This window comes from Erinaceus europaeus, chromosome 3 (genome assembly GCF_950295315.1).
Source record: "Erinaceus europaeus chromosome 3, mEriEur2.1, whole genome shotgun sequence".
Classification (NCBI taxonomy): Eukaryota; Metazoa; Chordata; class Mammalia; order Eulipotyphla; family Erinaceidae; genus Erinaceus; species Erinaceus europaeus.
The window spans coordinates 86,932,895-86,960,384 of record NC_080164.1 but is presented as its reverse complement, the minus strand read 5'-3'; the positions used below and the strand labels follow the sequence as shown (position 1 = coordinate 86,960,384).

General features: G+C 39.6%; 1 protein-coding gene across 3 annotated transcripts in view; it reads left to right on the top strand.

Moving 5' to 3' along the window:
* The window catches only part of TMEM182 (transmembrane protein 182), a 97,653-nt gene that overhangs the window by 41,881 nt on the left and 28,282 nt on the right, over positions 1–27,490 (top strand). For all 3 annotated transcript variants that reach the window (XM_060187628.1, XM_007532151.3, XM_060187627.1), the window contains exon 4: positions 22,034–22,171. In XM_060187628.1, coding sequence (XP_060043611.1) covers positions 22,060–22,171 — 112 coding nt within the window. In that variant the 5' untranslated portion in view covers positions 22,034–22,059. The remainder of the gene's footprint in view (positions 1–22,033; positions 22,172–27,490) is intronic.

The window sequence follows — 27,490 nt, the reverse complement described above, 5'->3', positions numbered from 1 at the left end:
ACACAGGCAGTGAAGTAGGTCTTTAGGTGCTTCTCTGTCTCCCTCACTATTTTCCTTTCCCCCTCTAAATCTCTCTCTGTCCTATCAAATAAAATAAAGTTAAAAAATAAAGTAAATTATAATAAATACATAAATATATGACTAGAGAAAAAAATAGAGAATCCAGCATAAATCTCCTGGAAATTACTAACCAACACAGTGAAGTGGCAAGTTATAAAAATTATTATACAAAAAATCAGTGTCATTCCTCTATCCAAATACCTTAGTAGTTCAGATATCAATCCTATTTAATATAGTGACAAAAACAGTCTAATGAAATTGTAAGGGTATATAGTTCCACACAGCATTCACAACCAAAATTCTGTGACATCACCCCCAATCCCCAACAATAACTGCCACTGTGCTCATAAAATGCTCAGAGACAGTTTGGTAACTTTCATTTTTCAAGTTCATGGGTTTCAATTTCCTGTATTCCAGATATGAATGAAACCATCCGTTAGTTGTTCTTCACTTCCTTCCTTCCTTCCTTCACTAATTGACTTTCCACCTTGAAGGACTGGCCTAGCCACTGTAGAGACATCTGCTGGTCTCTGACAAGTGCCTGCCACTCTCACTGTCAGCTGTAGAAATTGTCCTAAATGGGGTGCAAAACTTGGAAGGTCTGGCTTCTGTAATTGCTTCTCTCCTGGACATGGGTGTTGGCAGGTGGATCCATGCCCGTAGCATGTTTCTGTCTTTCCTTAGTGGAGTAGGGCTCTGGAGAGGTGAGGTTCCAGGACACATTGGTAAGGTCGTCTGCCCAGGGAAGTCACATTGGCATCATGGTAGCACCTGCAACTTGGTGGCTGAAAAGCGTGAATATATAAAACAGAAAAAATTGTTTAATAATCAGGAACCTAAAGGTAAGAATATAGCAGATGAGATTTGGGGTATCCATGTTGGAAAATGCTAGGAAGTCTGTTTTAGGTATACTCTAAGGAGCCCATGACTTTACTAATTTTATCTGAGCCCAACCTGTGTCCATGCTCCGAGAGGAATAAAGACTAGTAAAGCCTCCAATGGAGGGGATGGGACATAGAACTCTGGTGGTGAGAACAGTGTAAAATTGTACTCCTCTTATCCTATGGTCTTGTCAATCAATATTAGATGAATAATAATAAAAAAAAGAAATGGTCCTAAATGGCCCAAAATTGCCAAGTGCTCTAGACCAGCACTTCTTGACCTGACAGTAGTCCCATTTGAGGTCAGGTTATCATTTGCTATGACTCTGACCTATGAATTACAGGATGTTTAACAGCATCTAACTTTCATCCATGAGAAAGTAGCTCTCTGAGGGGAGTAGTTCTTCCCTCAGTCCTGATGCTCAAAAATGTCTCCAGATATTGTCAAATTTCCTGGGCTAGGTGGACTTAAAATTACCTCTAAATACTGACATACTCTAGTCCTTCGTTCTCAACATTTTTAATCCAAGACTGAAGCTTATCTTTAACATTCTACCCATGTTGTCTATATTCCTTGCGAGAAAAACAGAGTAACATACAGAGGTAAACCCATACAACAGAAACTCTGGAAGCCAGAAGGGAATGACACTCTATCTATAGAGTGCTGAGGAAATCATTCAACCAAGAATACTGTATCCTACCACACTGTCATTCAGAATGGATGGAGGCAGAAAAATCTTACCAGACAAAGAATAACTGAAGTAATATGTACCACCAAGCCTATGTTGCAAGAAGAGGTTCTAAAGGAATTTTTATAAGTCAGAAAAAAGATTTTTCATTGTTGCATTTAATTTTTATTTTTTGTATTATCTTTATGTATTTATTGAATAGAGACAGCCAGAAATTGAGAGGGAAGGGGTGATAGGGAGAGAGAGAGAGAGACCTGCAGCATTGCTTCACCACTGTCAAAGTTTTCCCCCTGCAGGTGGGGACCAGGGTCTCGAACCTGGTGTCCTTGTGTATTGTCCATGTGCTTTCAAACAGGTGTGCTGCCACCTGGCCCACCAAGATAGATATTTTAAGAATGCGTGAAAGTGGGAAGACTGAATGGGACTGTATCTGGTTGGTTGCATACATTACCATGCAGAGGGAAAGCTTTACAACCAGTGAAGTAGTGTGGCAGGAATGTCTCATTCTTTCTCCCTATATACCTCTTCTTTTATTTACCTCTGTCTCTATCCCATAAAAATAACATAGATTAAGAGTTCTGGGGATGAGAATTGTGTGAAAATGTACCCCTCTTATCCTATGGTCTTGTCAATATTTCAATTTTATAAATAAAAATTAATTTTAAAAAGCACATAAGACAATCAATATCTACATAAAACAATGGCATTGAAATGTCTTGAATCTGTAATTTCACTAAGTGGCGGTAGCATTGACTGGTATTACAAGTGACTGTTTTCTGAAAATGCTGTGCATTGCTGGTAAGCCATTCCTTAGTCCTTTGGGTAATTTTTTTTTTTTTTTTTTTGCTGGCAGGGCCAGGGGTGGGGAATGGTGATCTATGATTTTTGATCTTTCTGAGTTTCTTCTGTCTTCACCTCCACTGACGACATAGGCTAGAGGATGAACTTTACCATCCTTCCCTAATACACCAAAGGGGCTGGTGTGTTCTTCTCTCACACTCTCTTGTCACATGTGAGAGTAGTGGAGTGGTTATAATCTAAATGTTTCTGTCTTGGTAGGTGGTCTAGGCAGGAACCACTTCCTTCCAGCTCCTTTATCTATATAGAGCAGACTTTCATTTCCTGTCTCTGCTGCCATGTCCTGGTGATTGACTCATCCAACTCCAGGTCTGGGGTGAAAGAATGACTGAAGTAATGTTATATTTTGAGGAACAGCTGCCTGCATTTTCTGATCAACTAGGTGAGGGTTACGAGGGGAAGAAAAGTCATTCTGTCCAACTCTTTGGCTCATAACAACTGGAGGGGTGCAGTTGCTATTACTAGAGATGAAGAAGGTTGAGGTAGAGTAGTGCTTTTTTTTTTTTTTTTGAGAAGTTTTAGTATTTTGGGACATGTGAAGTTGAGAAAGCATGGTGGAGATGTAGTGAAGGATTTGGCTGGAACCCATGTGGAGGTCATGGCCTCCCATGCCAAGAGCAGGATGAGTGACCAGACAAAGTGATACATCATACTTCAGGAGTGGATGCAGAGAAGGTGCAGACTCAGCCAAGTGCTGAGCCCAAGGATACCCTGTTCTTAAGAGACCAGGGAGGGTTTATTAATTTTTTCTTTTTTAAAAATTTATTTATTCCCTTTTGTTGCTTTTGTGGTTTTATTGTTGTAGTTATTGTTGTTGTCGTTGTTGTTGGATAGGAGAGAGAGAAATGGAGAGAGGAGGAGAAGACAGAGAAGGGGAGAGAAAGACAGACACCTACAAACCTGCTTCACCGCTTGTGAAGCGACTCCCCTGCAGGTGGGGAGCCGGTTGCTTGAACTGGGATCCTTACAGTGGTCCTTGCGCTTTGCGCCACTTGGGCTTAACCTGCTGCGCTACCACCGGACTCCCAAATTTTTCTTTTTTGAGAGGGGTGTGGCTCACAGAGACGACTGAGAACAGACAGCCTGGAAAGCAGTAAGGAAAGTGGGACTGTGTCATATTCTGGAAACCAGATAGAAGCTTTCCTCAGAGAAGCTCAATCTAATATTGCCAAAGGCAGAGTAAGTCATGGGCTAACACCTGATTTTTGGTTTGACCATTTTCTGCAGAAATTTTATGTCATATGTTATAACCTGGATTTCTTCCTTCTCATACTAATTACCACTATTTCCCCTTTAAGATCACATTTTATGACACTTCTTTTTTAAAATTTCTTTATTGGAGGATTAATGTTTTATAGTCAGCAGTAAATACAATAGTGTATACATGCATAACATTTCCCAGTTTTCCACAAAGCAATGCAACCCCTTTAGGTCCTCTGATATTTCTTTTTATTTTCCTCCATCTGTAGGTTATAATATACGAATAATAAACATAAATTATAGTGCTGACATTGGAGCCATATATGACCCAGAGGCACCTAAAAAAAATCTCTTCAAATTTAGTTACCTACATTCTTGTTTCTTGTTTGGACTTATGGAAAACTACTGAACTACTGACATACATATAAAATTTTACCGTAATTTGTTTTATAAGGAATTGCAGCCATCACAAAAATGGCTAATTTCATTTCTTTTAAAAATATCTTCATTTGTTTTATTTTAATGAGAGATAAAGAAAGAAATACACAGAGAAGGGAAGATAGATAGATAGCTAAATATACCAGAGCTCTGCTTATCTCTGGATTATGTTGGTATGGGGGCTAGAACCTGGGATTTCCATTTCTTATTACAAATAGAACGAATCTTTGGGAACATATCTGGATCTGCAGCTACGTGTAATCATTATGTCTCCTACTCTGCACAGATTGCCCTCTTGGATCTTTATGAGAACACTATTAGTTAGAGTTTATTGCTACAAGTCAAAGTCAAAGAATTGGAAAACATTGAAGTGTCGCAGCCCAAGGACACCATGATTCGTAGTGAGCTGTCTGCATTTCCATAATCACCTTCGTGATAGTATTATAGGGGACATGAAGTTTCACATATCTAACAAGTCATAAGTACTTCCAATAAAATCCATTTATTAATTAGGGGAAATTAATAATTTCTCATATTATACTTGTTAGGTTTGGGATTTGGTGACTCAATCTCAGTTTTTTATCTTTCTGTCTGCTACTCTTTACAAACAAAATTGGGAATATGGAAATGAAGCTCAAGTGATTTTAAAACATAGTCATTTAAACATGTAATTAATTTTTACAAAGGACTTTTCCTGGCACTCACATTTCCTGTTTTAAGATTCACCATGGCTATTATTTACGTTAATGAAATATTGAGTTAGTACTGCTCAGGAGAGTGAAACATTCCTTGGAAATCAAGGTGCTTTCATGTTTCCAGAGTATTAAATGTTGATTGGCAATAAGGAGTGGAGGGTATTTGCTGTGAAAACTTGCTCTGTATCGAGTATCTAAAGAGGTCTATCTTCCAACGATATATCCCATTGCTATAAGTAAATAGATAAATAAATAAATAAGACTGAACACTCCACCAGACCATGTGCCAAATGGCTCTGGGAATATTGTATTTGATCTTTTCAATGATCTTCTATTTCAAATGGAAGTTTTTGAAGACTGGTTTTCTTTGAGAGGTTAAGATGTCCAGACTAGTCAGTTCATTATCATTGTGAAATATTGATCCTTGAATTGCTGGCATACTAACTATAAGAGTTGGGAGTGACTTTATGAGACTACTAGTTTTACCTTCCTTTTAAGAAACAGTGGATAGTTGGCAGCACAGTGAAAGTTGTCATGGCTGCTAATAGGCTTTATTTATTTATTTATTTATTGCCTCCAGGGTTATTGCTGGGGCTTGGTGCTTGCACCACGAATCCACTGCTCCTGGAGGCTACTTTTTCCCCTTTTGTTGCCCTTGTTGTTTTATCATTGCTGTGGTCACTGTAATTGTTATTGAAGTCATTGTTGTTGGGTAGGGCAGAGAGAAATGGAGAGAGGAGGGGAAGACAGAGAGGGGGAGAGAAAGACACCTGCAGATCTGCTTTACAGCTTGTGCAGGTGGGGAACTGGGGGCTGAAACTGGATCCTTATGTTGGTCTTTAAGTATCTTGCCATGTTCCTTTAACCTGCTGTGCTACCACCCAACCCCACTTATAGGCATTTCTACCTCATTCATTTAGACTGATATGTAGAAGCCCCCCCCTGGAGGGAAGGGTTAAGGAAGGCTGACTTTGAACACTGAAAATAGGATGCCCTGTAGAGTGGAGAAGAAAGTAGCTCTGAATTTCTTCATGAAGAAACAAAGTGTGAATATTTGTCCCAGAATAAACGAGGCAAGCTTGCCCAGTTGGAAATGCCAACTCTGCTCCGCCCTCTTGCCTGTCCCTAGTAGACACTCAGCTTACACTGTCTGTACTGGCACTCCTTGCATCCGTGATTCACATCCCAAACTACGCAGGTCCTGGGTCTGAGGTGGTCAAGTATTTTTCCAAGGCCAGTGCTGGCAGTGACAGGTTGCTGTTGCCCACATATCCTCTCAACCCAACAGTTAATAGTTGCTTTCCTCTGGACTCTTTCCTCTTCTTCCTGCAGTCTTTTAGCTTCCTGTTGAAAAAGTCTGAAATGTAGGTGAGATTTCACTTTCAGAGTCATTTTAATTCCCTCCTAAGGTCTCTTTGCCTCTTTCATTTTCCTTACAGGATAGTGGGGCTGGATAATAGTTTACAGGACAGTCACTGACACATGGGTACGGTTTCTCCTCTCCCTGTGATAGTTCTTTGTGGAAAACTCTCACTTACAATCTAAGTCCCCCATGTCATCATGCACCAAGGCCCCAGGGTTCTCTTTAACCCATCTCTCTCCTCCCTCCATAGTCCTTCTTTGATGCAATACACCATGCCCAGACCAAGTTTCTCTATGTGTTCTTCCTCTCTGCCCCAATTTATTAAGTCCTGCCTATAAGTCATATTATTTCATATTTTTAAAAATCTCTTTGGCTTATATCACTTAACATAATTTCTCCTCCTCCTCTTCCTCCTCTTCCTCCTTTTTCTACTCTTCCTCCTCCTCCTCCTTCTTCTGCTTCTCCTCTTCCTCCTTCTTCTTTACTTTTATTTTTCAGTGTTTACCAGACCACTATTTGTCTCTGGTTTATGTTTGTATGGGGGATTGAACTTGGGACTATGGAGCTTCAGGCATGAGAGTCACTTTGCATAACCATTATGCTATCTACCCCCACCCTAATATAATTTCTTCAAGTTTAATCTAAGATGATGCAAAGGAGATGGATTTATTTTTAACAGTTGAGTAATTAATATTCCATAATCTCTTTCCCTCTCTCTCTCTCTCTCTCCCTCTCTCTCTCTCTCTCTCTCTCTATATATATATATATATATATATATATATCACTGTTTTTTTCATCTGGACATCTGAACTGTTTATAAGTTTTGGTTATTACACATTGTTCTTCTATGAAAATAGGTGCATGATGTTCAATGAGTTAAGCCAGAAAAAAGGATGAACATCGGATGTCCTCATTCATAGGCAGAAGTTGAGAAATAAGAACAGAAGGGGAAAGACAAAGCAAAACTTGGACTGGATTTGGTGCACCAAAGTAAGAACTCTGGGGGAGGGGGTTTCAAGACCTGGAACATAATGGTGGAGGAAGACTTAGGCTGGGGATGAAAATGCTTTGTAGAAAATTGAGAAATTTTACAGATGTACCAACAACTGTATTTACTGTAAATGTACTGTACACCATTAATCCCACCCCTAATTAAAAAAAAGAAAAGAAGTGTAGACAGATCTCTTCTGATAGGTGTTTTTTTTCCCCCAGGTGGTGGTGGTGGGGGGCTAAATCCCCAGGAGAGAAATTGCTGGGTTATAGGATAGGTCCATTTCCAGTTCTGAGAAATCCCCAGACCATTTTTTCCATAAGGGTTGGACCAATTTATACTCCCACCAGCAGAGCAGAAGTGTCCATGGAAAAAGGGATTTGAACCAAGGGCAATGGTTTGTGGAGGTATGAATAGGAAATGTGTGAGGGAAACTAATGGAAGATAAAGAGTGTTTCAGTAAGGCTTGCTTGCAGTTATATTTTGGCACTGCCTTTTCTGTCTTCTTCATGGTCATAAACATTCCTTAGAAGGGAGAAACTTAGAAGTTTCTGCTTTTAGTCAGATAAGGAAAACTCCTAGAAAGTTTTTTTTTATGCACACATCGATTCTAGTTTCCTTCCAGGTCTAGGTCACCCTTATTTTGTGGTCAATGCAAACATAGCTATCGAGTTCTTTTTTTTAAGTTTAAAATTTTTTTATCTTTATTTATTTATTGGATAGAGATGACCAGAAATTGAGAGGAAGGGGGACATAGAGAGAGAAAGAGACAGAGAAACACCCGCAGTCCTGCTTTATCACTTGTAAAGTTTTGCCCCTGCAGGTGGGGACCAGAGGCTTAAACCCAGGTCCTTGTGCACTGTAATATGAGCATGCAACCACGTGTACCACCACCCAGCCACTAGCTTTTGATTTCTAAGGTTATATATCTGAAACCTATATACTTATTATTATTATTACTATTATTATTATAGATAGATAGATAGGGAGAGAAAATAACCACAGTATTAAAACTCCCTTCCTGTGTCATGCACATGACAAAGTAGTGCATGATTCAAGTGAGCTATGTCACCAGCCCTGAAACTTGTATAATATTATAAGCCATTGTTCCTACAAAAGAATGACAGTCCTGACACCCCATGGCATGTTTGGGAGTGGCCTGTTTAGATCCCCTACGCTACCCTAGAGCCCCAATGTTTTCATTCCTATGAGAATGAGGATGCTGACTGCTACTATGCCAAGCTGCATCCCCGTTTCTCCTGCCACTGCAGCCACTTTTGCCTTTAATCCAGCAATGTACCCAACTCTCTTCCCTTCCGATCACTTAAGTTCTTTAGGTGGTTATTTATGTATTTATTTATTTGCCATCAGGGTAATTGCTGGGGCTTGGTGCCTGCACCAGGAATCTACTGTGCCTGGTGGCCATTTTTATATCCCCCACCCCCATTTTTTATTTGACGTGACAGAGAGAAATTGAGAGAGAAAGGGAGAGTAAGAGGGATAGAAACAGATAGAAAGAGCAGACCTGCTTCAACTCTCCTGAGGTTCCTTCTTCCATAGGTGAGGAGTGGGGGACGCAAACTTGGATCCTTGTGCATGGTGATATGTGTGCTTAACTGCGTGTGCCACTGCCAGACCCCCTAGGTGGTCAGTTTTAAAGGGCAAAATGACCATGTACTCTCCACTAGGAAAGCTCTCAATCCAAATGAGGAAAGCCCATGTGGCTTCTGCTTGAGGGACTTGTTCAAGGGCATGGTAAGCATGAACTGTGAGGGGCCTGTCTCTCCTGCTTCAGAAACTCCCTTTCTCTCAGCTCTTCCTTAATTGTGTTTATAGGTGGGAGATAAAGAAAGCCCATAGGGTCTCTTAGTATGCTTTTTGAAACCTTAAAAAAAAATAAAATGATCAAGTGGCCAAGCAGAGCATGGGACTTGGCTTGACACATCCACAAATGCAGGGTTCAGATGCAGATAGACTGTACTGCCTGTCCCTTTGCTTTGGTGCTGGCATTACTGTATTTTTAGACCTTCTGGGCACTGCCAAAACAAGTAGATACTCGGAGATGCAGGACAAGCTTGCTGGCCTGCCTGACAGAAGCATCTTGCCTAAAGCTATGGCAACATATGCTGGAGGCTCTCTCAGTACTGGTGGAGTGTGTGTGTGTGTGTGTGTGTGCGTGTGCGTGTGTGTGTGTGTGTGTGTGTGTGTGTGTGTGTGTGTTTTGTTTTGGCTTCACTGAGAACATTTTCTAGCACTTCACACTGTGTGCTTATGGATGTGTGGAAACATAGGATGAGCTTTCTGAACTAGCTTTGTGAGGTGTCTGAGGCAAGATAGCAAGTTTTGAAAAATGAACAACACGCAAGCTTATCTTTAAACTGTAAATGCAATGTTTACATTTTCCCTGCATACCATAAAATAATTTATCAAAACATTGTGAATTTGGAACTGTGATCACTTGGGTTGATGTTTTTTCTTCTTTGCTTTGTGTAGCAGCAGGTTTGTGTGGTAAATTAAAATATTACAAAGTTAAGAAGAAATGTGTTAGCATCTTAATGGTATTAATGGTTTTGGCATACAAATGAAAACCCACATAGATAACCTTTATTCTCATTGATTTCTCACCACCTTTCAAAGTAGTATTACTCCATCTCTTTTCATTTTAGCTCCTATCACTCAACTTTAGAACCTGCTAGGTCACTATAATTTATTTTTTTGCCGTCACAGTTATCACTATGGCTTAGTGCCTGCATAACCCCATTGTTTCTGGCAGCCATGTTTTGTTTTGGATAGAAAGTGTAGGAGAAAGGGAGAGCAGAAGAAAGAGAGAAAGAGAGAGAGAGAAATAGAGGTAGAAAACATACCTTTAGCATAGTTCCATTGTTTATGAAGCTTCCCCCCTGCAGGTGAGAACTGGGCTTGAACCTGAGTCCTTGCACACTAGTGTATGTAACATGTACTCTACCCAGAAAGCCACAACTTGGATCCTTCACGAGGTTGCTATTATAACTGTTTAGCTATTTTTCTTTCTTCTCTCTCTCTTTTTTCTCCTGCTAAGTAATTCTTTTTTTTTCTTTATTGGGGGGATTAATAGTTTACAGTCAACAATAAAATACAGTAGTTTGTACAAGTGTAATATTCTTCAGTTTTCCACATAACAATTTAACCCCCTCTAGGTTCTCCTTTGTCAACATGTTCCAGGACCTGAACACTTCCCCCCACCCCAGAATCTTTTACTTTGATGCAATACACCAAGCCCAGTGCAAGTTCTGCTTTGTTTTCTTATTTTTCAACTTTTTATTATTATTATTAGTGGTTTAATAATGACCAGCAAGATGTGGAATAAGAGAGGTACAATTCTTTTTTTAATTTAAAAAAATTTTCTTGGGGAATTAATGTTTCACATTCGACAATAAATACAATAGTTTGTACATGCATAACATTTCCCACTTTTCCATATAACAATACAACCCACACTCGGTCCTCTCTCATCCTTTTTGGACCTGTATTCTCCCCTCCAAGGAGAGGTACAATTCTTATACAGTTAAAAGAGTATTATTATTCTGATACAAACACAACTATAATTTCTGATTATGATTTCTATAATTATGATTACTGGCCTCCAGAAACTTTCTAGGACCTCTATGATAAAGGGCATTTTTTGTTTATTTGTTTATTTAAATGAATAACATGTAACACTTTACTTTCTAGAGTCTTCATTTACTGTTTCCTCCATGTATCTGAATGTCACCTGCAGAGATCTGCTGCTTTTTTTCCCCCCTCTCCCCCCCCCCCACCAGGGTTTTGGCTGGGGCATGATTAAACCACTATTCACAGCAGCCATTTTTCCCTTTTATTTATTTTATTTTTCTTTATTATTTTGTAGAATAGAGAAATTGATAGGCAAGGGGAGATAGAGAAGGAGAGAGGGGAGAGAGAGACAGAAGGAAAGAGAGAGAAAGGTGGTATGGGGAGGGGGCAGAGATTGTTAGAGTAGTGCTACACTGTTTGTGAAGCTTCCCTCTGCAGGTGGGGACCAGGGTCTTGAACCTGGGTCCTTGCATATGGCAGTGTGTGCTCATCCTGTTGCATCACCAGCTGGCACCTCAGAATTGCTTTCTATTCCCTGTCCATGGAACTCTTTCCACCTTTGACTGGTTTGACTGTCCTGCTTCCTTCTGTATAATGAAATCCTAAGCAAATGTAAGAGCACAACTCAAGTATGGTCAGCACACTATAGTGTTGTGTACTATGGCATTGTTGCACAGTGGCCTCTCTGCAATAGTGCATTCGGCTTCATGGTATTTAGTGCATACTTGCCTGTTAGAATACTTATCACAACTTTTAAACTTGTTTATTTATATATATATATTCTCTTTTATTGCTTTTGTTTTATTGTTGTAGTTATTGTTGTTGTTGTTGGATAGGATAGAGGGAAATGGAGAGAGGAGGGGAAGACAGAGGGGGAGAGAAAGATAGACACCTGAAGACCTGCTTCATTGCTTGTGAAGCGACTCCCCTGCAGGTGGGAAGTCGGGGGCTTGAACTGGGTTCCTTGCGCTTTGTGCCCCTGCGCTTAATCTGCTGCGCTACCGCCCAACTCCCTTAAACTTGTTTCTTTTCCCTTGATGGACTGAATCTGTGAAAGTGTGGGTTATATCTTACTCTGGCATTTTTTGGTACTGGGCACATAGAGAGTCACTGAAATGTGTCTGCTATAAAAAGTGGTTTCTGTTTATCTGCAATGTGTCCCTTTCAGTAGACCTGGCAGGGCATCTCTTACAAATCCCTTGTGAGTCATCAGTGCAAGTTACTGGGTAGATGTGAATGAATTGGAATGGGACTTACTAAAATAGTATTCTGTTAAAACTTCATGTTCTTTTGCATATGGTCTAACATGAAGAGTTGGATTACATTTTTGTTACATTCCTACTGGAAAGAGAAATACTTTAAAAGGCTTTATTTTTTTTCTATTTTTTATTTAAAAAATTTTTTATTTGTAAAAAGGAAACATTGACTAAACCATAGGATAAGAGTGGTACAACTCCACACAATTCCCACCACCAAAGCTCTGTATCCCATCCCCTTCCCTGATAACTTTCTTATTCTTTAACCCTCTGGGAGTATGGACCCAAGGTCATTGTGGGATGCAGAAGGTGGAAGATCTGGCTTCTGTAATTTCTTCCCCACTGAACATGGGCATTGACAGGTCGATCCATACTCCCAGCCTGCCTCTCTCTTTCCCTAGTTAGGAAGCTGGGCTCCAGGACATATTGGTGGGGTCCTCTGTCAAGGGAAGTCTGGTTGGCATCATGGTAGCATCTGGAACCTGGTGGCTGAAAAGAGAGTTAACATATAAAGCCAAATAAATTGTTGACCAATCATGAACCTAAAGACTGGAATAGTGCAGATGAAGAGTTGGGGGATTCCTTCATTTTGTAGATAGCTAGTAGTCATATTTTAGTTATATTCCAAAGGGCCTGTGGCTATACTATTTTTTTTTCTGTTTTTTTTCCCCCCTGAGCCTGAAATCTGATATGCAGGTGGATCCAAGTTATTGTCTGGGGTGATGATGTCGTGGCTGGAAAAAGGACCGGAAAGCTGGATCAGGGAAAGGTGTACAAATATTGTTGACTATAAACCCCATCGATTTGATGTGATCTGGGACCCATATTCAGCTTAGGAGCCTATGTGACCTCTGCATCCCTGTAGATCTGAGCTCACATTTTGTGGTCATGAGTAGGAACATTCCAGGCTGCCCCAATATCAGGACCCATCTTCCTCAGATGTAGCATAGAGCATGTTGTCCATGCTCCATTTGGAGGATGGAACATTCTCTACCATTATTGATCCAAGTTGAGGGCAAGGTCCTATGGGGGCCCACAAAGGGGTCTATTTTGTTTTTCCTGATAGAAATGATTGATAATGTTGGGGAGAGGGATTTATTCAAGGTCTAGGCCCATCATGTCTGTTTGGGAATCTCAGAATTCCCCGATTAGGGCCCCAGCTGATGGGATGGCCTGATAGTGACTAAAGAGTCATCGTTAAAGTATGCCAGTCTCTTGGCCTTATTCAGCTTTTGCAGTCCTTGGTTTTATAAGGTTAGCTTTGGAGTGAGTAAGAGAACTGTAATAAGAAGTAGGTGAGGAGAGTATCTATGTCTAAGTTGACGCTATTTCATTATGAACTTTATACTGACTCACTACAGACTACTGTGTATTTTTGCTTTCAGGTATATATTTTGCCCTAATTTATGGCTACATGTGAACATATGCTGTATCTCATGGGACCTGGTTTATATCAAGGCTTTATTTTTTTTTAACCCTTTACATAGAATTCAGAACAGATGACAGCTCTGCTAATATGTTCCCATCTGTGGTCTGTGGCAAAAATATGTACACAAACATGAACATTCAATACACACACACATATATGCACATCTACATGTATGTATATTAAAGTGCATGATTGATAGTTTCTTTTATTTCATGATATTTACTGTCCTGTGATTTTGGGTATTTTTTTATGTTTTCTCCTAGAAAGATTATTATTAGACAATAGTCTATGTTTCTTTTCCTTTTTCTTTCTTTCTTTTTTTTTTTTTTTTTTTGCTTCTAGGGTTATCACTGGGGCTCAGCGCCAGCACTAAGAATCCACTGCTCCTGGTGGTCATTTTTCCAATATATTGACTAGGACAGAGAGAAATTGAGAGAAGAAGGGGAGATAGAAAGAAAGAGAGAAAGAAAGACATCTGCAGACCTGCTTTGCTACTTGTGAAGTGTTCCCCTTGCAGGTGGGGAGCAGGGACTCCAACCCCGATCCTTGTGTGGATCCTTATACTTAGTACTATGTGTGCCATTGCCCAGTCCCCCAGTATATTTCTTTGTCACTTGGAAATTTGATATTTCAAATTTCAGTAGGCTCTTTTAATATATTTCAATCTAAAAGTTGGATTTGAATTGCAATCCATACTCTATGCACTTTCTTTTTTTAATTAGTGACTTAATAATGATTGATAAGGTTGTGGGATAACAGGGGTATAATTCCCACCACTAGAGTTCTGTATCCTATCTCCTCCATTGGAAGATTCCCTATTCTTTATCTCCCTGGGAGTATGGACCAAGTATATTTATGGGGTGCAAAAGGTGGGAGATCTGACATCTATAATTGCTTTTCTGTTGGACAGGTTGATCCATACCTTCGTCCTGTTTCTATCTTTCCTTAGTGTGGTAGGGCTTTGGAGAGGTGGGGTTCTAGGACACATTGGTGAGGTTGTCTGCTCAGGGAAGTCCAGTTGGCCTCATGGTAGGATCTGCAACTTGGTGACTGAAAAGCATTAAGATACAAAGAAGAAAAAACTATTTAATAATCAGGAACATAAAGGTAAGAATATAGCAGATGAGATTTGGGGTCTTCATGTTGTAAGAAGCTCAGAAGTCTATTTTAGGTATAATCCAAGGGGTTCATGATTTTTCTAATTTTTGCCTGAGCATGACAGCTAACATGCGGGTGGGCTATAAGTATTGTCTGGCATGATGGTCCTAGACCTTGAATAAATCCCTCTCCCCAGTATTACCAGTCATCTCTATCAGGAAAAACAAAATAGACCCCTTTGTGGGGCCCCCATAGGACCTTGCCCTCAACTTACATCAACAATGGTAGAGAAAGTTCCATCCTCTGAAAGGAGGATGGACAACATACTCTATGCTCTACCTGAGGAATATGGGGCGGGGTTCTGGGGAATTGGAGCTCCAGGACACATTGGTGGGGTTGTCTGTCCAGGGAAGTCTGGTTGGCATCATGGTAGCATCTGGAACCTGGTGGCTGAAAGAAGAGTTAACATATAAAGCCAAACAAATTGTTGAACAATAATGAACCTAAAGGTTGGAATAGTACAGATGAAGATTTGAGGGTCTCCGTTTTATAGATAGTAGTCCTATTTTAGTTATATTTCAAAGGGCCCATGACTATACTAGTTTTTTTTTTTTCTGAGCCTGATATCTGATATGCAGGTGGAAGTATCAAATACTTAGAGGAAAACATTGGTGGAACACTCCCATTTTCTGTTTTTCTTTCTCCCTCTCTCTCCCTCACCAGGTATTTCTCTTTCTGTTCTCCCAGTGGGAGTCTCATAATGTGCTTTCTGATTTGTTCTTCCTCCTTCCTACCCTCTGATTGCATGTGGCCTTGACCAGCTTCTCTGTACTTCTTTTAAGTTTCAACTGTGCTACTAATCCCCTCACTTTTCCAGTTCCCAAGGGACCCCAAGGATCAGTCCAGCTTATTTATTAATTTATTTTTCAAATTTTAGATAAGGCTCAGGTTAGAAGTCATCATATCTTAACTATGTTTGAGTTTGTATTTTGAATGTTTTGGAGTAGAACCACCTGGTATAAAACATGTCAATATCTTCTTTGGAGTTAGTGGGAGAGATTCTCCTTTGGAAAATTACATAAGAAATTTGTAGAACTTTCCATTTTGGCAGCTTCCTATGCCCAAACATAGCTTTTGTACTGCATTATAAGCTATGACCTACAGGATTGTCATATGTCAATAATTAAAAAAAAATAGTAGAGCTCATTGAGGGAAATAATTCACTTTCATATCACTGAATACAAGACTACTTGCTGTTGCTTTCTAATGTAAATGGGAACTTAATAATGACACTAGCACATACAATAACAAATTAAGTGCTATTTGTTGTTCTCTTATTATATGACACACTCTCATGCATTATTAATAAGTCTTGCTATAGCTCTAAAGGATGGATACCAACATTCCTGTTTTACAGAAATGATAGTGTCAGGAAGCTTGACTAGTGAGTTCATGGTTATATAAAAATTAAATGATAAATACCTGTATCACCTTGGATTCTGTAGTAAAAAATTCATAAGGAAATTTTTATAGAAAAGAAGGGGTTTAAGGATGGGGGTGTATGGATTAACCTGCCACAACATTCATGTCCAGCATAGAAGCAATTACAGAAGTCAGAACTCCCACCTTCTTCACCCCAGAAAGAATTTTGGTCCATATTCCCAGGGGGAGAGAAATGATAAGGGGAAGATGGCCAGAGAGGTCTGAAATCCAATTCCACCAGGACCCAGAGAGAGAAGAAAACAGGAGGGACATTTGGGTTTAGTAAAATGGGTATGTATGTCTTGGAAAGGAAGAGAAGATGGGACCATAGAAAAAAATGGGGTGGGGGAGCAGTGGTGGCACACCTGGTTAAGCACATATATTACAAGGGACAAGAACCTGTACGAGCATCCGGGTTTGAGTTCGGGCTCCCCATCTGCAGGGGGAAAAGCTTCGAGAGCAGTGAAGCAGGTCTGCAGATGTGTCTTCCCCCTCTTTCTCCAGAGTCCTTTGCTTTGGTGTAATACACCACACTGTATAAGTTTCACCTCACATTTTCCATTATTGTTTTTGCTTCTTAATTTCTGCCCATGAGTGAGATTACCTGATATTCATCATTCTCTTTCTGCTTATCTCCTTCAAGTTCCATCCAAGATGTTGCAAAGAAGATGACTTCATCATTTTTAACAACTGATATAGTTGTTAACCGTGTGTGTGTGTGTGTGTGTGTGTGTGTGTGTGTGTGTTTCTTAACCACTCATCTGTCCTTGGGCATCTGGGTTGCTTCTAAGTTTAGGCTATTACAAATTATGGTACTATAAACATAAGTGCATATAAGTCTCTTCAGATAGGTATCTTTATTTCCTTTGGATATATCCCCAGGAGAGTTATTGCCAAGTCATAGAGTAGGTCCATTTCTACTATTATACTCTTTTCCACAGTTGTATCAATACTCTACACTTTACGCTAAGTGGTGGTGAACAAAGGACTGAAAGGAGAAAGAACTGTGGGCTAATCTTTCCTTTTCTTTTTTTAAAATTTTTTATTTATAAAAAGGAAACATTGACTAAAGCATAGGCTAAGAAGGGAAGGGTACAACTTCATACAATTCCCACCACCAGAACTCTGTATCTCATCCCCTCCCCTGATAGCTTTCATATTCTTTAACCCTCTGGGACTATGGACCCAAGATCATTGTGGGATGCAGAAGATGGAAGGTCTGGGTTCTGTAATTGCTTCCCCACTGAAAATGGACATTGACAGGTTGATTCGTACTCCCAGCCTGCCTCTGTCTTTCCCTTTTCTGTATCATCTTCAGATCAAGTGGTTGGCTGATACAGTAAGACAGGATATGATGGATTTCCTTGATTATTTTTGTTTCTCAAAATAATATCTGCATTTGAATCAAGTTCTAGCTGAAAGAGAAAGTCTGGCTTCTCAGGATATAAAAAACAGCAGCTTATTCGGTCACAGACATTACACACTCCCCTTGTACTCACTTTAAGGCCCAGTGAAATCCCACACATCATAATTCCATCAGCATTCTGTGCTCACAGGACTTCATGAATGCTTTGTGAGCAGGGAAGTTAGGAATGGCACTGGGGTGTTGAAGTCCACTACTATGACTGTGTTGCTGTTAATATATTGCTGTAGCTCTTTCAGTAGATGTTTGATGTATTTAGATGGCTTCACATTGGGTGCATAGATGTTAATAATTGTTAAGTCCTCTTGATTGACTAATCCTCCTAGCATTAAGTAATGGCCATCCCTATCTTTTTTTTTAATTTTATTGATTTTAAAGTCTATTGTGTCAGATATGAGAATAGCTGTTCCTGCCCTTTTTTGTGGGCTATTGGTCTGTATGATAGTTTTCCATCCTTTCACTTTGAGTCTGTGTTTGTCTTGTTGAGTTAGGTGGGTTTCCTGTAGACAGCATATTGTTGGGTTGTGTTTTCTGATCCAGCTTCCTACTCTGTGCCTTTTAACAGGTGAATTCAGGCCATTGACACTTACTGATATCAAAGATTGAAGATATTTTAATGCCATTCTTGCAGAGTTTTAGAGTTCTCATCTATGGCCTATTTACTTTTCAGAACTTCTTTCAGGGCAGGCATGGTCATAGTTGATTCTTTCAACTGTTGCTTGTCTGAGAAGGTTTTTATGCCTCCGTCTAATCTGAATGACCGTCTAGCAGGATACAGTAGTCTTGGTTGAAAGCCTTTGTTATTGAGCACTCAATAGATATCTTGCCATTCTCTTCTGGTCTGTAGTGTTTGTGTGGAGAAGTCTGCTGCTAATCTTATGGGGTTTCCTCAAGGTGACTTTTTATTTTTTCTCTTGCAGCCTTCAGGATCTTTTCTTTATCTTTATTTCTTTCCATTCTAAATATGATGTATCTTGGTGTCTTTAAGTCTGGGTTAATTCTGTTTGGGACCCTCTGGGCTTCTTGAACCTTTATGCCTTTTATTTTGTCTAGACTAGAGACGTTATTTCTCCAGTGTCTCTCATTTCAAATATCACTAGAAAAAGTAATTATAAACATTGTGGGGTGTGGCTGAAGGAGCAGGTGGAACACAGGAAACTGTGTACATAACAGATGTTATGGATACATATCACTCATGACAAGCAGAAACCATAGCAGAATGTGCAGAAAAGATGAAAAAAGTGGATGAAATTAATATTGTCAGCTATTTATATTTCCTAAACTATACTGTAAGGGGACTACTTGCAGAAATATAAAAACAGATACAGAAATCAACAACCATAAAGTAAACCATTAAGCCTCCCCAATCAAATGATTAAAAAACATGGGGGGGGTGGTGGTTGGCGGTAGCTCAGGGACTGGCTTAAGGTTCCTGGTTCCTACCTCTGGCTTCCCACCTGCAGGGGAGTCTCTTCACAGTTGGTGAAGCAGGTCTGCATATGTCTGTCTTTCTCTCTTCTTCTCTGTCTTCCCCTCCTCTCTCCATTTTTCTCTGTCCTATCCAACAACAACGACATCAAATAACTACAATAATAAAAAACAATAAGGGCAACAAAAGGGAATAAATAAATAAATATTTAAAAAGTACACTTCCTGAGTCTCTAACTCCCCATAACACTCTGCTAGGAGCTTCAATTTTAATTTTAAGAATATTAGAGTATGTTCCACCTCCAGATGCTCTAATAAGTTTAGAAAATTCATTCTAAAGGATATACATAAGTGGTCCGGGTGGTGGTGCAGTGGATAAAAGCATTGGATCCTGAACCATGAGTTCCTAAGTTCGATCCCCAGCAGCACATGTACCAGAGTGGTGTCTGGTTCTTTCTGTCCTCCTAGCTGTCTCATTAATAAATAAAATAAAATTAAAAGGATATACACAAGACTATGAGCATGGACTCATACAAGGACTCTGATTCAAGCCCCTGCTCCCCACTTGCAGCGGGGACGTTTCATGAGTAGTGAAGCAGGTCTTCAGGTGTCTGTCCTTCTCTCTCCCTCTTTATCTCCCCTCCCCTCTCAGTTTCTCTCTGTCCTGTGGAATAAAATTGAAAAAAAAGGGGCGGTGGGGGAGAAAAATGGCTGCCAGGAGCACCTGTAAGAACCTTGAAGGCAAAATAACCAAAAAGGATATATATGTATGCAATTTAGTAAGACATTGTTCATATTAGCGTAAATTAGTTTGTGTATAATGTGCATGATCAAAGTTATAATTACTGTTATTCTCTGAGAAGAGTATCTGTACATTTTACAAATAAATAACTTTTTTTTTAACCAATTAACAGGTTACATTAAAACAATATCTAGAACAAAAAGCAGTTGTAGGTTCTGTTTTGAACTAATCAAGTAATACCTCTTTGGGAAGCATTAGTTAACTACCTAGAAATTGTCATGATTTATCTTTAGATTTATTATCTGCAGTATAAGCTAATTATTTTTTTTCTCAATATAATTGCTTTTAATTTAAATCTCCTAGCTCGGAATCTGTGAACTTGTGTGTCATTCTGTATATAGGACACTCATGTGCCACAATATTAATTTCACCCACTTTTTTCATCTTCATATTCTGCTTTGGTTTCTTCTTGTCATGAGGGATATGTATCCATAACATCTGTTATGTACACACTGTTTCCTGTGTGTCACCTTCTCCTTCAGCCACACCCCACAATATCTATAATTACTTTTTCTAGTGATATTTGAAATGATAGACACTGGGGAAAAAAGTGTTTAAGCTGGCCAATGTATGTTATTAATCTCTATGCATTAGTGTGCCTATGGGTCTGTATATGTATGTATGTATTTTTAAGTATATTCTTACTTGGGGATGAAAACATTTTGGAGAAATTTTAGAGTAACATATTTAATTAAAGGCCTTCACCTTACTAGAACAGGTATTTGGTGGTCATCAAATGTTTGTACCCTTGCCCTGCCATTCCAAATATATCATCATTTGGTCTGACATTTTTTTGTAAACAGTTAGTGATTAATGTAGGCAGGATCTTGATGCAGCTAGTGCTAGTACAGGGCCCAATATCTTAAGTGTTAGAGACATGCTCCCTCTTCTAGAATTAGAGGGGAGAAAATTAGTCACTTATAAGGAGGATGCAGCTAATGCTTGCAACATAATTATTTTGCTGACCTTGGCCTCCTTTCTCTCTTTTTAGTACATTAAAAAATATTAAATTCTAATTAGATATGTTAAAATTTAAAGACTAAGATGTTTCTGATTCATTTCTTTGATGAGCTCTTTGGTTATGTACTTTGATAACCTAGGTACTAGTGACTCAGTCTGTGCTAAGAATACTCTTAACAACTGGATATTTATAAACATTAAATATAAATTGAATACCCCCTCTTTCCCCTCTCCTTTCGGACTTACCTTAGAGACATCCGACTCAAGGGATTCAATCACAGGCCTCTAGCTTCACATCCAGCGACTTAACCTCTCTACCACAGCCATCAGCCATGCCATGGGAAGGTTTCTAGTAACCTTAGCTTCTATCCATAATCAAGAAAACCTGCAAGGACCCACTTCCTGCTTCCACTCACATCTTTCAGATGTATTTATAATTATAATGTATTTATATTTATAAACATTAAATATAAATTGAATGCCTGACAATGCCTTACCTGAAAGAGTATCTGTGTTGTTTGAGCCTCAGCATCACGTGAAAGTGTCATGGATGGCTGTGGGGAAGATCTACAAATGGTGAACCTTGCTGCGATGTCTCCTCTCTCTCTCTCTCTCTTTCTCTCTCTCTCGTTTCCATCTCTGTCTGTTGATTTCACTATCAGAAATTCAAAAATAAAGATAAAAAAGCAGTGGAATCAAACATCTACAGAGGTTCAGTGCCACACAAAATTGTCAATTATTGATTGTGTTCAGAAAAATTAGCAGTATATTTAATATTACTCCTTCTACTTTTCCTCTCTTCTATCAACTACATACACACATCACATATACACCTCTCTGAAGCATAGAAAGCCTGAGATGTGGGTGCCTGCCTGCCTGGGTTCTGGTGAGACTTTTAGAGGTCACCTTCTTAGCATCCCTTTAAAAAAAGCAAAAATGGTAAAAGCATTAATAAGGAAAAAGAGGAGAAATGATGGGGTACATAGGGATGGTTTGAAAAAGTGGAGTACATAGGGATGGTTTGGTCTTTGTGGAGATATGGCATGGAAAGGGAAGAAAGAGGGCAAGAGTGAGATGGAGAATAGAAAACATCTAAAAGGTGTGAGAGAGGAGAGAGGAGGAGAGAGGAGAAAGGGGAATGGGGCAGGAGAGGAGGGTGTTTAGGCCTAAGTAATAAATACATGATTAGAGAATTTATGTGGCCTTCTTTAGGCCATTTTACTCAAATTCCAGGATTATTAGGTCTAAGTCTAATCACCAAGGGCTATTAACTGAGAATCTATAGGCTGGGATTCAACTTAGCAGTTAAGCTAACTTTAAAATGAAAATGAAAACAAAGAAAGAAACTTAAGTGTGTGCATTTTTCTTGTCCCCTTTCTTCTCCCACAGTTTACCGTGGCTTCTGGGCAGTCCTTATGCTTCTGGGAATTGTCACTGTGTTGGCCGCGAGCTTTCTGATTATCTGTGCAGCCCCGTTTGCTAGCCATTTCCTCTATAAAGCCGGTGGAGGCTCATATATTGCTGCAGGTATGTGCAGTGACAAGCGTGTGCTTTCCCCTTCCTGTTTATTTTTCAATTTTAGTTTCAGGTACAATGTTTATAGTATTCATAATAAAATACAGACAGTATTTCTTGAGAAACAACTGCATGTCAGGTACATTTCTAGGGATTTTCCATGTGCTCACACATTCAGTCACGGGGACAGTATTCACATGTGAGTGAGGACATGTTATAGGAATGAAAAGTTTCTTGCTCAGTTTCCTATCTGTGAAATGGAGTCTATAATATATTTCTCTGAAATATCAGGAGATTTTTTTCATTTAATTGGGAAATAGAGCATTAATATGACAACCCAACTACAAGATATTTATTAATTTTAACTTAATTTAATTTTTTTAACCAGAGCATGCACAGTTCTGGCTTAATGGTGCTGGGGATTGAATCTGGGACATTGGGACCTTGGAGCTTCAGGAACGAGAGTCTGCTTGCATAACTATTATGCTATTTTTCCAGCCTCACAACATAATTTAAATTATGTTATGTTATTATTATATTATTATGCTTATAATTCTGCAAAGTTAGACAAACTTCAGTATGACTAAGCCCAAGTTTTAAATGTAACTGTTAAACTGTAACATCAGATAAGGGCAGTCTTTCTTTCTTTCTTTTTTTAAAACTTATTTTCCCTTTTGTTGCTGTTTTTTTTTATTGTTGTAGTTATTATTATTGTTGTTGATGTTGTCATTGTTAGATAGGACAGAGAGAAATGAAGAGAGGAGGGGAAGACAGAGAGAGGGAGAGAAAGATAGACACCTGCAGACTTGCCTCACTGCTTGTGAAGCGACTCCCCTGCAGCTGGGGGGGGGGGGGGGCTCGAACCGGGATCCTTCTGCCTATCCTTGCACTTCGCTCCACGTGCACTTAACCCACTGCGCTACTGCCTGACTCCCTCTTTCTTTCTTTTTAAATTGGTGCCATTCTTTGATTTCTTTTCTTTATTTATAAAATAAAAAATAGAAAAATTGACAAAACTATAGGATAAGGGGTAAAATTCCACACATTTCCCACCACCAGAGTTCCATATCCCATTCCCTCTACTAGAAGCTTTCCTGTATTTTTTTTAAATTTATATTTATTTTCCCTTTTGTTGCCCTTGTTGTTTTATTGTTGTTGTTACTGATGTTGTCGTTGTTGGACAGGACAGAGAGAAACACAGAGAGAAGGGGAAGACAGAGAGGGGGTAGACCTGTTTCACTGCCCGTGAAGTGACCCCTCTGCAGGTGGGGAGCTGGGGGCTCGAACAGGGTTCCTTACGCTGGTCCTTGTGCTTTGTGCCACCTGTGCTTAACCCACTGCACTACCACCTGACTCCCTCCTATTTTTCTTTTCTTTTTTTTTTTTTTCATCTCTGGAAGTATGGACCCAGTATCATTATGGGGTACAGAAGGTGGAAGGTCTGGCTTTGTAATTGCTTTTCCATTGAACACAAGTGTTGGCAGATTGATCTATATTCCTAGCCTGTTTCTATTTTTCCCTAGTGGGCTAGGGCTCCGGAGACATGGGGTTCCAGGGTACATTGGTGAGGTCCTCAGTATTTCTATGTGAGATGCTAGTGAAGGTACAGACAGGAGCAGAATGGATAGCTTCATTTGTTGTTATAGTTATTGTAAAGACAGCTCAAGATACATAACAGTGTACTTAACTCTACAGAAAAAAAAGATATAGCTGGATATGGATTTTTATACTCAATAAGTTGAAAAAAAATTAAAAGAACCTGTTGGATATCAAATGTTTTGTTGGATGGTACAGACAGGATCTCTATTTAACCTATTTTATATTTCTTTTTGTCTTTGATTTCAACTATTTTCTTCACTGTTTTTCCCCCATAAATATTTATCAAGGGCCTGGATTAGTCAGTTGAAAGCAGACTCCCCCCCCCCCTTTTTTGTTTAAGAAAGGATTAATTAACAAAACCATAGGGTAGGAGGGGTACAATTCCATACAATTCCCACCACCCAGTCTCCATATCCCACCCTCTCCCCTGATAGCTTTCCCACTCTCTATCCCTCTGGGAGCATGGACCCAGGGTCATTGAGGGTTGCAGAAGGTAGAAGGTCTGGCTTCTGTAATTGCTTCCCCGCTGAATATGGGCTTTGACTGGTCGGTCCATACTCCCAGTCTGCCTCTCTCTTTCCCTAGTAGGATGGGTCTCTGGGGAAGCAGAGCTCCAGGACACATTGGTGGGGTCTTCAGTCCAGGGAAGCCTGGCCGGCATCCTGATGACATCTGGAACCTGGTGACTGAAAAGAGAGTTAACATACAAAGCCAAACAAATTGTTGAGCAATCATGGACCCAAAGCTTGGAATAGTGGAGAGGAAATGTTAGGGGGTACTCACTGCAAACTCTAGTGTACTTCGAAAGCAGACTTTTTTAAAAAATTATTTTTATGGTAGGGGTAGTTAATTGTTTACAGTGTAGCCAGTATTACATGGGTACAACTTCTTAACCTCCTTGTGAAATTCTCTGCAGAACACTCTCACCCACAAACAAGCCCCTTTTACATCATTATGCACCAGGGTTAGGGTTCTCTTCCTCCCCTCCCTGCTCCTTCTTTCCCACAGTCCTTTGCTTTGATGCAGTGTACTAGAAATAGAGATACAGAGGAGAGAGAGAGAGAGAGAGAGAGAGCCTGAGCCTGAGCCTGAAATATTCCAGAACATCAAATCTTCCTTCAATATGTTGGTGGTCATGCTTAAGGATAGAAATTAAATAACCAAAGACAACATCACCAACAGCAGAAATCAGAAAAACCAGTTGTATTTCAGTTACCTTCAAATTCATCATCTGTATTTTAAAGTATATTTACAGAGTAGCTCCAACTGTTGCTATTGTATCTACAATACTATTGTTTTTTCATAGAGCAAGCTTTTATCTTCCACTTTCCTCCTTTGTCCTCTGCCCTGACTAAGCTCTTGCCTTACTTTCTGTCACTCTAGTTTGCCTGTTTTTGAGATTTCCCATAAGTAGAATCATAATATATCTGACTTTGCTCACTTCGATTTCATAATTTGTAATTTATTTAGTTGTTGATTCTATAATGTCAAACTATTATATGACTTAAAACTGAGCATCTTCTTTACCAAGTACCTTTTTTCTCCCAAACCACATTCTTTCCTTATCCCCTTCAAAGGCACATTTAATGCTGCTCTAATTAAGGTGTCCCCAGAATCTAGTAGCTCTCTGCAAAAATATGTAAATATTAGTTTCTTCCTATCCCTTGATTTTTTTGTGGGAAGGGGTTTTAAATTTTTTTATTTATAAAATGGAAATATTGACAAGACCATAGAATTAGAGGGGTATGATTCCACAATTCCCACCACCAGAACTCCACATCCCATCCCCTCCCCCTGATATCAGGCTTTCCTTTTTTTTTTTTTTTTTTTTTTTTATCCCTGTGGAAGCATGGACTCAGGGTCATTATGCGATGCAGAATGTGGAAGGTTTGGCTTCTGTGATTGCTTCCCTGCTGAACATGGGTGTTGACAGGTCTATCCATACTCCCAGTCTGTCTCTCTTTTTCCTGAGTGGGGCAGTGCTCTGAGGAGGCGGGTGTCCAGGACACACTGGTGAGGTTGTCTGCCCAGAGAAATCAGGTTGGCATGATGGTAGTAGCATCTGCAACTTAGTGGCTGAAAAAGCATTAAGATATAAAGCAGAGCACATTGTAAAATAATCAGGAACCTAAAGGCAAGAAAATAGCAGATGAGATTTGGGGTCTCCATTTTGGAAAAATCTAGTAGGTCTATTTTAGGCATATTGAAAGGGGTCCATGACTACTAGTTTTTGCCTGAACCTGACAGCTAAGACGCAGGTGGATCAAAGGTATTATCTGGGGAGGTGGTGTCAAAGTTGGAAATAGGACTGGAAAGCTGGATCAGGGCAGAGAGTAGCTGCCAAATGTGGAAAAAAAGCATATAAGTATCATTTTATGGTATTTTATTTTTAGGTCTTTATATTTGCTTCCTGGACCATACATGAGACCTCACAAGTATAAGCCCTGTGCTTTACCACTGAACCACCTCCCTAGCTGCTCCTAGATTAAATTAAAAAAAATTTATTGGGGGGATTAGTGGTTTATAGTCAAACATGAATGTAGTTGTTGGTACACATGTAAGATTTCAGTTTTCTGCAAAACACTCTAACCCTCACATCTAAGTCCTTCTGCACCATCATGTACCAGGGCCTAAAACCCCCGACCCCCGTCCATCAGAGTCCTTTACTTTGTTACAATACACTAAACCTAGTCCAAGTTCTACTTATCAACAAAGGAACTATTTAATAATAATAGAACTATTTAACAGTGGCACTGGCACACTATGGGCAGCATATTTGTTTCAGATCAAGAAATGTTCTGGGAGTCGGGCGGTAGCGCAGCGGGTTAAGTGCACATGGCACAAAGTGCAAGGACTGGCGTAAGGGTCCCAGTTCGAGCCCCTGGCTCCCCACCTGCAGGGGAGTCACTTCACAAGCGGTGAAACAGGTCTGCAGTTGTCTTTCTCTCCCCCTCTCTGTTTTCCCCTCCTCTCTCCATTTCTCTCTGTTCTATCCAACAACAATAATAACTACAACAATAAAACAAGGGCAACAAAAGGGAATAAATAAATAAATATTAAAGAAGAAAAAAAAGAGAAAGAAATGTTCTGACCCTGAGTTAAGTTTCATTCCAGAAGAGAAAGGGAGGGAAGGGGGGTGGGGAGAGAGAGAGAGAGAGAGAGAGAGAGGGAGAGAGGTTTTAGTGCTTTTGAAAAAAACATTCAGGATCAGCACTGTTTGTCAGCCAGCCACTTTCCTTGTGTCTTATATATTACAGAATCATGCATATGTCCCCCCATTAAATTGCATTCACTTGAAGTTATAGTGCTTTCTTTGGTTAGACTTTGTATTTTCTTTCTTTTTTAAAAAGTGAATTTGGGGGGGGGCAGGCAGTGGTACACCTGGTTACCTCACACATATTACAGTGTGCAAGAACTTGGGTTCAAGCCCCTGGCCCTCACCTGCTGGGAGAGAACTTTATGATTGGTGAAATAGTGCTGCAGATATCTCTTTGTCTCTTTCCATCTCTCTACCCCCTCCCCTCTCAATGCTTCTCTGTCTCTATCCAATAATAAAAATAAATAACTAAAAATATTTTTAAATGAATTTAAGATGTTATTTGTTTTTTAATGTTTTATTTATTTATTAGAGAGAGAGACTGAAATACATTGAGATGGAGGGCGAGAGAGAGAGACCTGCAGCACTAATTCACTACTTATGAAGCTTTCTCCCTGCAGTTGGGGAGCAGGGGC